General features: G+C 45.9%; 1 protein-coding gene across 1 annotated transcript; it reads left to right on the top strand.

Moving 5' to 3' along the window:
- Nucleotides 1-8,166: 8,166 nt before the first annotated feature.
- On the top strand, nt 8,167-9,192 carry LOC109766057 (non-specific lipid transfer protein GPI-anchored 15). The gene is made up of 2 exons (XM_020324825.3): nt 8,167-8,764; nt 8,876-9,192. Exons 1-2 carry the CDS (start codon nt 8,362-8,364, stop codon nt 8,989-8,991), a joined length of 519 nt encoding a protein of 172 aa, XP_020180414.1. The 5' UTR covers nt 8,167-8,361; the 3' UTR covers nt 8,992-9,192.
- The last annotated feature ends 3,461 nt before the right edge of the window (nt 9,193-12,653 follow it).

Genomic DNA, 12,653 nt, shown 5'->3' with positions numbered 1-12,653 from the left:
GACACAACAATATAAACTCGTCAGATCCGAATAATCGGATCTGTGAGGACAGTAAACTCTCTAGTCTCATGGCACCACCAAAAAAATAAGAGAAAATTTATTCTCACAAAACTATGATGATCACAAGTCGTGGGCAAGAACACAGAGGTCTTGAAGATCCGAGGTCCCCCCACCTCGCAATGCCAAGATGGTGGCCGGAGGTGAGGGAACCTAAATTTCTTAGATGGTGGCGGCGGTGGTGAGAAACCCTCCTTGAAAAGGGTAATAGTTAGAGACTGCACCTGTTGTTAACATTTGCTTTTAAATATGTGCAAACTAAATCAAAAAGAACACAATTGATCTGCTCATCATCGAATATATTTGGGGAACTACATGGATATTCTACCATGAGCCGCACACTTATAGTTAACCAGTACAAAGGCTATAGGTACCTTTGAAGGCATAGAATTTTTTTCAAGAATCAAAACCATAGCAATGGCAGAGTTATCATGATGAAGCAAAAAAAAAAAAAGCTTGTGTGAATAATCAAGATCACTCTTTATATGAAATTTAAAATGAATTGATAGTGCAATTGGAAAGATGATGACAAAAAAAACATCTAAGTTCAGTTCTGCAATGTTTGTTGGTGTTTTATGCAATATGAACGTAATCTTTTCTTAACATAATCTCTATGAGAAGTTGAGTAAAGCTCATGGCTAACAATAATGAAAAAATCATGTTGGTGCATTACTAGGGAAAACTTTATACACAGAATATTACCGCTGCCGCGGTTTAAAATAAGGTGTTGCTGCTACTTAGCAGCTGCACGTGTGTATAAACAGCGCTACTGCTATACAAGTAGCAGCAGCATGCTAGTTACAAAACGCGCTACCATTAAAAATGCCACGACGTTGCCACCCTGCTAGGTATAGTAGTACCGCCTGTACTGCAGGCGCGCTACTGCTATTGAACTTAGCAGTAGCGGTTTATCATATCCCGCGCTACTGCTAAGTTCAACTTTACCTTCCCCAACCGGCCGCCCCCACTCTCCCTCTCCACTCTCACTCCCCCACACCCCCCGTCGTCCGCCGCTGCAGCCGTTCACCGACCACCGTCATCGCCCGCCACCGCCGACGCTGCTCCTCCTCCTCCACTGAGGTAATCCCTCCTCCTCTCTCCTTCCTCCTCCTCCTCACTCCTCCTACCGCTCCCCTCCCTCCACCTTCGGCCACCCCTCCTCCCTCCTCCCTCCTCCTCCGGCCGCCCCCTCCTCCCTCCTCCTCCTCCCCCCTCCACTCCTCCTCTGGTCACCCCCTCCTCCCTCCTCCTCCTACCTCCTCCCTCCTCTCTCCATCTCTCCTAAACCCTAAACTTTTTTTGTACTGTTCTTGTATAATGTAGTTTTTTTACTGTTTTTTAGTAAGAAAATTAATTATTTTTATTTGTAGTAAGTGCTTAGTTGAACTAGTTGAATTAATAGAACTAGTTTGTTTTTAGTATGAAAATTTAGGTATATGAGATTTGATGATCTAATTAAAATTTTACTATAGAACTAGTTTATTTTTAGTAAGAAAATTAATAGAACTAGTTTATTTTTAGTAAGTGCTTAGTTTAACTAGTTGAATTAATAGAACTAGTTGAATTTATGCCATTATCACTTTGTCATCAAAGAGTGCTATATGAGATTTGATGATCTAATTAAAATTTTACTCGGTGGAATATGCAGGCTTTGTAGAGTCGTGTCTCCTTGGAGTGATCGTCATCCGAGCTACCTCTACTTCCTCTACACCCGAGTCGGTGAGCTAAAAGTCCACCTCCTCCTTCTCCGCTCCTCGGTGTTGAATAAAGTAAAACTAGGGTATTTAGTTATGCTTATTAACCAAATGAAGTGTTCGGGTTATAAGATATATTCAAAAAAAATTGTCAATATTGAACCATTGAAATGCAATGAGCACCAGTTTATGCTCATGTGCGAAGTGTTGATTCATTTCCGATTGGCCTATGTTTTGCCAGAGTGTTGATTCATTTCCGTTCCGGCAAATTTCAGGCGCTCGATATGTCCTATTTTAGCAAAGGTCATGCCGGATTTTTCCGTGAATTTAAGCATGACTTGTGCTAGAATATGTAGGAAATATCGAGTGCCTCGGATTTGCTAGTAAGAGAATCAAACGACATTTCAAGTTGACTTTAAGTAGCGTGTGTTTCAACTATGAACATAGGAAATGTCTGACGATTAAAAGGATTTCGGTATGTGCGAATACTGCGAAGACGAGCACGGCCTGTGTGACAGAAATTTCCTAGTTGATGGTAGGCGCTTCAACATCAAGCTGGATGAGACCTTCGAAGTGGATACAGTAAGTCACAATGACAAGTCTTTTTTCGTAATTAAGCATGACTTCTTCTTCTTTTGCTTCAACTTATAATTTTAATTTTTTACTATTCTAATAGCGTATCACATGCCATGCAAGAATTTTTGTCTTGGATAAGATTGGTTTCAGTCCTATGAAAACTATGGAGGTAAAGAGAGTTAACTTGAAGACCGAGCATGGTTATACTTCCGACGCAAAATTATACAATGCAGACACCTACACCTATTTTGGATGCAAAACTTGGCAAGCACTATGCAAGGCTTATGCATTTGAGCCTGATATAGTTATCACCTTTGATATTCGTCCGGAAGATGATATTGAAGGTAATATCGACATCTGGGTCGATGTGCAGACGCCTCCAGTTCTACCATTATGTGAGTTTCTCAACCATATTTATGTCTTCGATATTTTTTATTCAAAAATAGTTGACAACTAATTTCTATTGACAGCTTATTTCCATTCAAGAAAACATGTCCGGCGCTTGGTAGACAGGACCGTCCACTGTCCGGGGGCTGAACTAAACTGCGAGGAGATAAGTCATTATGTTTCATGGCTTGAGGATCTTGATGCTGTCAAGAGAAATTATTTTCCTGGACTTCAAAATCTTAGTACTCAAAACGTGCGACCAATAGTGTTCGTATTGAACTACGGTCACATCTATTTAGGAAAGATGGTAAGATTTTTACTATTTGTCCTCAGTGCATCTTTTGCATACATTGTTTTTAAGCTAAATTTCATTGCTAAGTATGTTACTATGGGCTGGCTTCTCCCCGGATTGATCCCTTGAAACGTGCCCGTCTCCTCGAGATCTTCCTTGGGGATTTGCAACCCCTTAATCACTTTGGGTGAGATCAAGTTCAGACCGGCCCCACCGTCCACTAGCATTTTCGTCACCTTGAGGTTGCGAATTGTTGGTGAAACCAACAACGGTAAGCACCCGACCGCGGTTGTGCGGTCAGGGTGATCCTCGACATCGAAAATGATAGGCGTGCAGGACCATTTCAGTGGCTTCTGGGCGTCGACCGATGGCTCTGCCGCATTTATCTCGCGCGCCCACTATTTAAGCTGGCGGTGAGAAGAATGCAACGAGGCGCCACCATCGATGCACATGGCCTCTGTGGCCTTTTGAAACTCTTGGTCGCTGGACTCGTCATCCTCTTCGTGATCATCATCTCCCTCTTTCTTGTCGCGGCCCCGAGCGGGCCTCTCTGGTTTCTTCAACAGGGACTCCCGATGATAGTTGTGCCTCATTGGATCGAGACTAAAGGTCGCATGTCCATGATTAGCTTACGGCCAAGACATCCTACATTGCACTTTAGTGCATTCAAGATTTCTAAAAGCGAGCAAGTCTTAATAGTCAAAGATTGGAGCAAAATTGTGAAGGATCGCAGAGAACTACTAGGGGACAGCAATCAGAAGCCCGGCCCACAATTAGGAGACAGGTTCATCTGCATGCTCCAATATGATGAAGCAGGAGTGCTACACATGTTTTATGCTATTTTACCTGAGAGAGAGCAGCAGGAGTGATTAGCTAGCTAGAATGAGTTTGAAGATGATGATGTGCTACACTATGATTATGATGATTAAATAGCTAGTGTTGGTGGTAATGACTATGATGATTATTATTAGCTAGTGTTGGTGGTGATTAGATAGCTACCGTAGCTAGTGTTGATGGTGATTAGCTAGCTAGAATGAGTTTGAAGATGATAATATGCTACACTATGACTATGATGATTAAATAGCTAGTGCTGGTGGTAATGACTATGATGATGATTAAATAGCTTGTGTTGGCGGATTCGATTCAAGTGGAGGCAACATGTGGTGCACATCGAAAGTACTACTAATCCAAACTAGATCAAGTTTGGATTAGTAGTATAGTTTCGAGATGCACCACATATGCTGCCTCCACTTGAACCTAATCCACCTTCATTTCACACACTGTTATGGACATAATGTTATAACAACCTCATAATTGGTACTGTACCAAAATTTGTATAACGGCGTATAAATACACTAAAAATAAAAAATGATAAAAAATATACTAGTAGCGCTGGACCGGAAACACGCTACTACTAGTTAGATTAGCAGTAGCGCCGGAAGCAACACACGTTGCGGCTATGTGTCTTAGCAGAGCGTGTGTTGCACGCGCTACTACTAAGGAATAGTTGTAGCGCCTTACTAGTAGCACGGTGACACACGCTACTAGTAGGCTTTAAACCTGCGCTACTACTAGGCTTTTCCCTAGTAGTGGTGTAACCTCACAAAGAATTTCATGAGCAAAAGCATTCCGAGATCCATAACCCTAAAGAAAATAATCCCCAAAACACATCGTAAGTTATGGATTAAGATTATGGAGCATGGAGAACGCATGTACCAAATTGGATGGAGACAACATGGTTCTTACCATTTCCTTCTAATAAGGAGTCGGGCCATCTCCCCAATGCTCAAATTGTGAATTTGAATCATTAAACGTAAGTACAACAGAGGAATATGATGCACCAAAAAATAATCAATCAACTACTTCTAATATCTTCTGGACTTCGTGTGTGTGGACCATCCTTTTTGAAGGAAATATGCCCTAGAGGCAATAATAAAGTATTATATATTTCCTTATATCATGATAAATGTTTATTATTCATGCTAGAATTGTATTAACCGGAAACATAATACATGTGTGAATACATAGACAAACAGAGTGTCACAAGTATGCCTCTACTTGACTAGCTCGTTAATCAAAGATGGTTATGTTTCCTAGCCATAGACATGAGTTGTCATTTGATTAACGAGATCACCTCATTAGGAGAATGACGTGATTGACTTGACCCATTACGTTAGCTTAGCACCCGATCGTTTAGTATGTTGCTATTGCTTTCTTCATGACTTATACATGTTCCTATGACTATGAGATTATGCAACTCCCGTTTACCGGAGGAACACTTTGTGTGCTACCAAACGTCAGAACGTAAATGGGTGATTATAAAGGTGCTCTACAGGTGTCTCCAAAGGTACTTGTTGGGTTGGCGTATTTCGAGATTAGGATTTGTCACTCCGATTGTCAGAGAGGTATCTCTGGGCCCACTCGGTAATGCACATCACTATAAGCCTTGCAAGCATTGTGACTAATGAGTTAGTTGCGGGATGATGTATTACGAAACGAGTAAAGAGACTTGCCAGTAACGAGATTGAACTAGGTATCGAGATACCGACGATCGAATCTCGGGTAAGTAACATACCGATGACAAAGGGAACAACGTATGTTGTTATGCGGTCTGACCGATAAAGATCTTCGTAGAATATGTGGGAGCCAATACGGGCATCCAGGTCCCGCTATTGGTTATTGACCGGAGAGGTGTCTCGGTCATGTCTACATAGTTCTCGAACCCAAAGGGTCCGCACGCTTAACGTTACGATGACAGTTTTATTATGAGTTTATGTATGTTGATGTACCGAAGGAGTTCGGAGTCCCGGATAAGATCGGGGACATGACGAGGAGTCTCGAAATGGCCGAGACATAAAGATCGATATATTGGACGACTATATTCGGACTCCGGAAAGGTTCCGAGTGATTCGGGTATTTTTTGGAGTACCGGAGAGTTACGGGAATTCGTATTGGGCCTTAATGGGCCATACAGGAAAGGAGAGAAAGACCCCAAAGGGTGGCCGCACCCCTCCCCATGGGCTAGTCCGAATTGTACTAGGGAGGGGGGGCGCCCCCTTCCTTCTTTCTCCTTCCCCCTTCCCTTCTCCTACTCCCACAAGGAAAGGAGGAGTCCTACTCCCGGTGGGAGTAGGACTCCCCCCTTTGGCGCGCCTCTCCCCTTGGCCGGCTGCCTCCCCCTTGCTCCTTTATATACGGGGGCAGGGGGGCACCCCAGAGGAACAACAATTGATCTATTGATCTCTTAGCCGTGTGCGGTGCCCCCCTCCACCATATTACACCTCGATAATACCGTTGCGGAGCTTAGGCGAAGCCCTGCGTCGGTGGAACATCATCATCGTCACCACGCCGTCGTGCTGACGAAACTCTCCCTCAACACTCGGCTGGATCGGAGTTCGAGGGACGTCATCGAGCTGAACGTGTGTAGAAATCGGAGGTGCCGTGCGTTCGGTACTTGATCGGTCGGATCGTGAAGACGTACGACTACATCAACCGCGTTGTGATAACGCTTCCGCCGTCGGTCTACGAGGGTACGTGGACAACACTCTCCCCTCTCGTTGCTATGCATCACCATGATCTTGCGTGTGCGTAGGAATTTTTTTGAAATTACTACGTTCCCCAACACTTTTAACCAAAGATCAAGTAGCTGCTTAATTCCAAATAAAAAAACATGATGCTGAATATAAAATAATATGCATTGGAAGTGCAATTTGTTATTATTACCTTTCCAAATTGGCTAACACTGCCAAAGGCCTTTTGTTATTATCACAGGAGAAACGCACTGAGCTGGGAAGATGGCCAGCAGCCAGATCTGGCGCCGCCAGCCGCCAGGGCAGCCACGCGAGGCCCCAGCCCACCGGAGATGCGTCGGCCACCCGACCAGATCGTCGGCACCACGCCAACCCCACTTCAAACCGCAAGAGACAGGGGGCTCACCAGGGGCCGCCGCCTAGATCCGTGGCCCTCCGAAGCGAATCCGGAGCAGCGCAGGCCCCGCCGCCGCAGTCCCCGGCCGCGCCCCGAGCCTTTCCCGGCGGCAGCCTCGTGTGGCGGCGAGGGAGAGGGAGAGGGAGAGGGGTAACGCCGGCGGGAGGGGATTCGCCCCCCGAGACGCCCGCTAGGGGCGGCGCGGGGGGAGGGGGAGGGGAGCGGGGGTCGAAAGATTCACTTTCCTGACTACGTCTATAAGCTCCTTCGTTTGCTTTGCCTATAAACACCAAACTCCGCCACGATGTTACTCACCCACTGCCTTTGTGTCCTTCCACCCCCGGCCACCCTGATGCCGCCCCTCAACGCTCACGAGCACTGGCTAACTGTAGAGGCCAAGATATCGTCCAGCCATCGCTGGAATTGGCCAGACAAGCAACGACGCTCTACCATGCTATGCATCGGCGACTGACAGTTGGCTGGCTGATGTGGCCGTACTTTACAGTGGAACACATGTCATATTCTCACAGTCATGCATGTAACGGTCAAAGGGGTTGACCCAATGAAAATGTTGCATTTGATGTGAGGTTCAGCTAGACAGAGCAAGGCAAAAATGGGCACAAGTTAGAGGGTTGGGCAAAACTGAGTAGAACTAAGGAATGGAGGGCATGAAAATAGAAATCCCTTAAAAAAAGTTTGCATCCCAACGTGCACACGAAAAAAAAGCAGCGCGCGGGAAATTATCTACTCCCTTCGATCCAAACTAAAACCACAACACTTATTTTGGATCAGAGGGTAATCGAAAGTAAGAGCACACGTCATTTTATTTTCCATGCTCTTCTTCATGTGTCACAAACCACAAATAAAAAGAACAGGTCATGCCATTTTTCCTCGGATGGTCCAAGAACCGAAGCGCTTGCTCAATCTTCACGGAAGCTCGGGTTTCTCGAAGCAATTACTATTCCCCCCTGCTATTCATCAAGAGTAAAGATCCAAATTTCCCTTGCCCATTCACAACGGTTATTACTGCTCAGCCACACGAAAAACATGTTGCAGTCACGCCTGACGCGGCGTCAGACCGTTGCTAATCTCTTCAAACACGCCAAACATCAAAGCCGAGCCACCTGGCGCCAAAAGCTGGAAGATTCTACGTACCACCCAACAAGGCCGCGTCAAAAGCTGAACGTAGTTGTTGATAGCCCGAGTTTTCTTTTCAATGGTAGGAAAATTCAGCTCACCAACGCTAACTAAACCACTCCGATCGTGTCTTCTTCTTCCTGCCGCCACCTTCTCCATCAATCAACTCTGAACCACTCCACCTATAAATCAATCACGGATCGATCACAAGAACAACAGGCACAAACCAAGGCAACCACCACCTACAGAGAGCAGCTATCATCCTCTTCAAGGAAGAAAGAGGAGCAAGAAATGGCGGCGAGGGCGGTGACGATGCTGGCCGCGGCGGCGCTCGTCGTCGTGGCGGCGGTCCTGGCCGACGGCGCGTCGGCGCAGTCGACGAGCGGGTGCACGCAGACTCTCATCGGCATGTCGCCCTGCCTCAACTACATCACGGGGAACGAGACGGCGCCATCCAAGTCGTGCTGCTCGCAGCTCGCCACCGTGGTGAGCTCCAAGCCGGAGTGCCTCTGCGTGGCGCTCAACGCCGACCCCGCCGCGCTCGGGCTCGGCACCGTCAACAAGACCCGCGCCCTCGGCCTCCCCGACCAGTGCGGCGTCAAGACTCCGCCGCTCAGCAACTGCGCCTCCGCCCCCACCACGTCGCCGTCCTCCGGCGCGCCGGCGGGACAGACGCCAACATCCTCCGGAGCAGGTACGTAATAATTAATTCGATAAGTAAATAAAAAAACCCATGCTGCTTGGTGAAAGTTCATGATGCGTCTGAATTGCGGTACTGACCGACGAATTTTGGATGCACGTGCAGGGTCCAAGTCGACGCCGACGGCCGATGTGGGGAGCGGCGGCGCGTCGCTCCAGAGCTCGGCCGGCATCATCGCCGGCTTCATCGTGGCCGCGGTCTACGCCGTGTCCGCCATGTGATCTGATCTGATTGGCGGATCGACGCGGCCTCTTCTTCTTGTCAGTCAGACAGTAGTGATTCCGTTTGAGATTATATATACTGGGGTTCGGGGATCGAATTGGCGCGCATACATGTGATATGCGAATGTGATCCATGGCCGATTCCATTTGTAATTTGTTGTACCGTGGCATATGCATCAGCTTATCTACTTGATTGATTCATTGTTGCTTTTCGAATAAACATTACTACTTCTCTTATATTATCGATTTCTTGAACCGGGCTTGGGAATTTTCGATCATGTGATTGTTGCTCGCTTCAACTTCTTCCCGAACGTGCCGCTTAAGTACTTACTAGACTAGAATTTATTTTATTTTCGTTTTTGCGGAAGGCTTAAGCGCCAGGATGATGCACGGTCTTGTTGAGTTGTGTGTGCATCATTCATTGGATGTGTGTTCAACGGATACAGAGCAGAGGCTGCTGCTAACACCTTATTTTCGGACAAAAATTGCAGGGCAACATTTGAACATTGTGTATTTTGAGTGAAACCGTTCGATAACTCTGGTGAAAATTGTGATATTCTTTTCCATCACCCATGTAGTAAAAAAAACTGGTCAGAGGAACAAAATAATAGATGTTTGGAATATCTAACTTCCTATTCAAGCCTTTAAGAATTACCACTTCGTGTAATTGTGCACAAATAAAAAAAACCACACTAAACACTGAAACAAAATCAAAATCAAAGAAAACCAAGAAGAAGAAGAAGAAGAAGAAGAAGAAGAAGAAGAATAGAAAAACAAAAAACAAAAAGGAAACCGGAAAGCACAAGAAAAACAAACGAAACCAATGTAAAACAGTGGAAAATAGTCAAAACAATTTCATGGAACTGGGCCGGCCAAATAATGCCGCCTTGTAGGCGAGACGTAATATGTCTGTCTCGGTACAGGCGACATAAGACCTCCCCAGCACCTTAAACGCAAGGGAGGTTAGAGCATGTCTAGTAGAACCCTCAAACCCTTAAAGCAGTTTTAAGGGTTGAGAAGTGCCAGTTTTTGGCATCTTTAAGGGTTGAAAAACAGGGGCAAAGACTAGAACCCTCAAACACAACCCTTAAACTGCTTTAAGGGTTGGATTTGAGGGTTCTAGTCTTTTGATATGCACTAAAACCCATGATACCGGCGGCGGATCTACGAAGTTTAAAGTAATTGGAGGCGGCCTCACAATCGGTGACAATCTTCACAAACAAACTACGACGCATTCGGTACCTTCTGCGGAAGAGACGAGAAGGGTATGTAGGTACCTCCGCGAAGTAGTCTTGCATCAAATGCTCGTGTCCAGAGCGCTGTTCCGGTAGATGGTGAGTCGCCCCTGTTGGGGAACGTAGTAATTTCAAAAAAATTCCTACGCACACGCAAGATCATGGTGATGCGTAGCAACGAGAGGGGAGAGTGTTGTCCACGTACCCTCGTAGACCGAAAGCGGAAGCGTTAGCACAACGCGGTTGATGTAGTCGTACGTCTTCACGATCCGACCGATCATGTACCGAACGCACGGCACCTCCGAGTTCAGCACACGTTCAGCCCAATGATGTCCCTCGAACTTCGATCCAGCCGAGTGTTGAGGGAAAGTTTCGTCAGCACGACGGCGTGGTGACGATGATGATGTTCTACCGATGCAGGGCTTCGCCTAAGCACCGCTACAGTATTATCGAGGTGGACTATGGTGAAGGGGGCCACCGCACATGGCTAAAAGATCAAATCAATTGTTGTGTCTATGGGGTGCCCCCCTCCTTCGTATATAAAGGGGGGAGGAGCAGAGGGCCGGCCAAGGGGAGGAGGCGCGCCCAAGGGGGGGCAATCCTACTTCAAGTAGGATTCCCCCCTCTTTCCTAGTCCAAGTAGGAGAGGGGAAGGAAGGGAAGGAGCAGGAGAAGGAAGGAGAGGGAGGAAAAGGAGGAAAGGGGGGCCGCCCCCCTAGTCCAATTCGGTTTGGGCTAGGGGGGGCCGCGCGCCCTGCCTCCTCTCTTCCACCACTTGGCCCATGAGGCCCATTGCTTCTTCCTCGTATTCCCGTAACTCCCCGGTACCCCCGAAAATACTCGAATCACTCGGAACCTTTCCGATGTCCGAATATAGTCGTCCAATATATCGATCTTTACGTATCGACCATTTCGAGACTCCTCGTCATGTCCCCGATCTCATCCAGGACTCCGAAGTACCTTCAGTACATCAAATCACATAAACTCATAATACAATCGTCATCGAACTTTAAGCGTGCGGACCCTACGGGTTCGAGAACTATGTAGACATGACCGAGACACCTCTCCGGTCAATAACCAATAGCGGAACCTGGATGCTCATATTTGCTCCCACATATTCTACGAAGATCTTTATCGGTCAGACCGCATAACAACATACGTTGTTCCCTTTGTCATCGGTATGTTACTTGCCCAAGATTCGATCGTCGGTATCTCAATACCTAGTTCAATCTCGTTATCGGCAAGTCTCTTTACTCGTTCCTTAATACATCATCCTGCAACTAACTCATTAGTTGCAATGCTTGCAAGGCTTAAGTGATGTGCATTACCAAGTGGGCCCAGAGATACCTCTCCGACAATCGGAGTGACAAATCCTAATCTAAAAATACGCCAACCCAACAAGTACCTTCGAAGACACCTGTAGAGCACCTTTATAATCACCCAGTTACGTTGTGACGTTTGGTAGCACACAAAGTGTTCCTCCGGTAAACGGGAGTTGCATAATCTCATAGTCATAGGAACATGTATAAGTCATGAAGAAAGCAATAGCAACATACTAAACGATCGTGTGCTAAGCTAACGGAATGGGTCAAGTCAATCACATCATTCTCCTAATGATGTGACCCCGTTAATCAAATGACAACTCATGTCTATGGCTAGGAAACATAACCATCTTTGATCAACGAGCTAGTCAGGTAGAGGCATACTAGTGACACTCTGTTTGTCTATGTATTCACACAAGTATTACGTTTCCGGTTAATACAATTTTAGCATGAATAATAACCTTTTATCATGATATAAGGAAATAAAGAATAACTTTATTATTGCCTCTAGGGCATATTTCCTTCAGTCTCCCACTTGCACTAGAGTCAATAATCTAGTTCACATCACCATGTGATTTAATACCAATATTTCACATCACCATATGATTTAATACCAATAGTTCACATCACCATGTGATTAACACCCATAGTTCACATCGTCATTGTGACCAACACCCAAAGGGTTTACTAGAGTCAATAATCTAGTTCACATCGCTATGTGATTAACACCCAAAGAGTACTAAGGTGTGATCATGTTTTGCTTGTGAGAGAAGTTTAGTCAACGGGTCTGCCATATTCAGATCCATATGTATTTTGCAAATTTCTATGTCAACAATGCTCTGCACGGAGCTACTCTAGCTAATTGCTCCCACTTTCAATATGTATCCAGATTGAGACTTATAGTCATCTGGATCAGTATCAAAATTTGCATCGACGTAACCCTTTACGATGAAACTTTTTGTCACCTCCATAATCGAGAAACATATCCTTATTCCACTAAGGATAATTTTGACCGTTGTCAAGTGATCTACTCCTAGATCACTATTGTACTCACTTGCCAAAATCAGTGTAGGGTATACAATAGATCTGGTACACAGCATGGCAT

This window comes from Aegilops tauschii, chromosome 1, assembly GCF_002575655.3.
Source record: "Aegilops tauschii subsp. strangulata cultivar AL8/78 chromosome 1, Aet v6.0, whole genome shotgun sequence".
Classification (NCBI taxonomy): Eukaryota; Viridiplantae; Streptophyta; class Magnoliopsida; order Poales; family Poaceae; genus Aegilops; species Aegilops tauschii.
This window is presented reverse-complemented; position numbering and strand designations above follow the sequence as displayed.

Bases quoted from the DNA above. Each gene is read 5' to 3' on its own strand.
- LOC109766057 (XM_020324825.3), top strand. From the start codon at position 8,362: ATGGCGGCGAGGGCGGTGACGATGCTGGCCGCGGCGGCGCTCGTCGTC. The intron at 8,765-8,875 runs GTACGTAATAAT...ATGCACGTGCAG, and splicing joins GCCAACATCCTCCGGAGCAG to GGTCCAAGTCGACGCCGACG.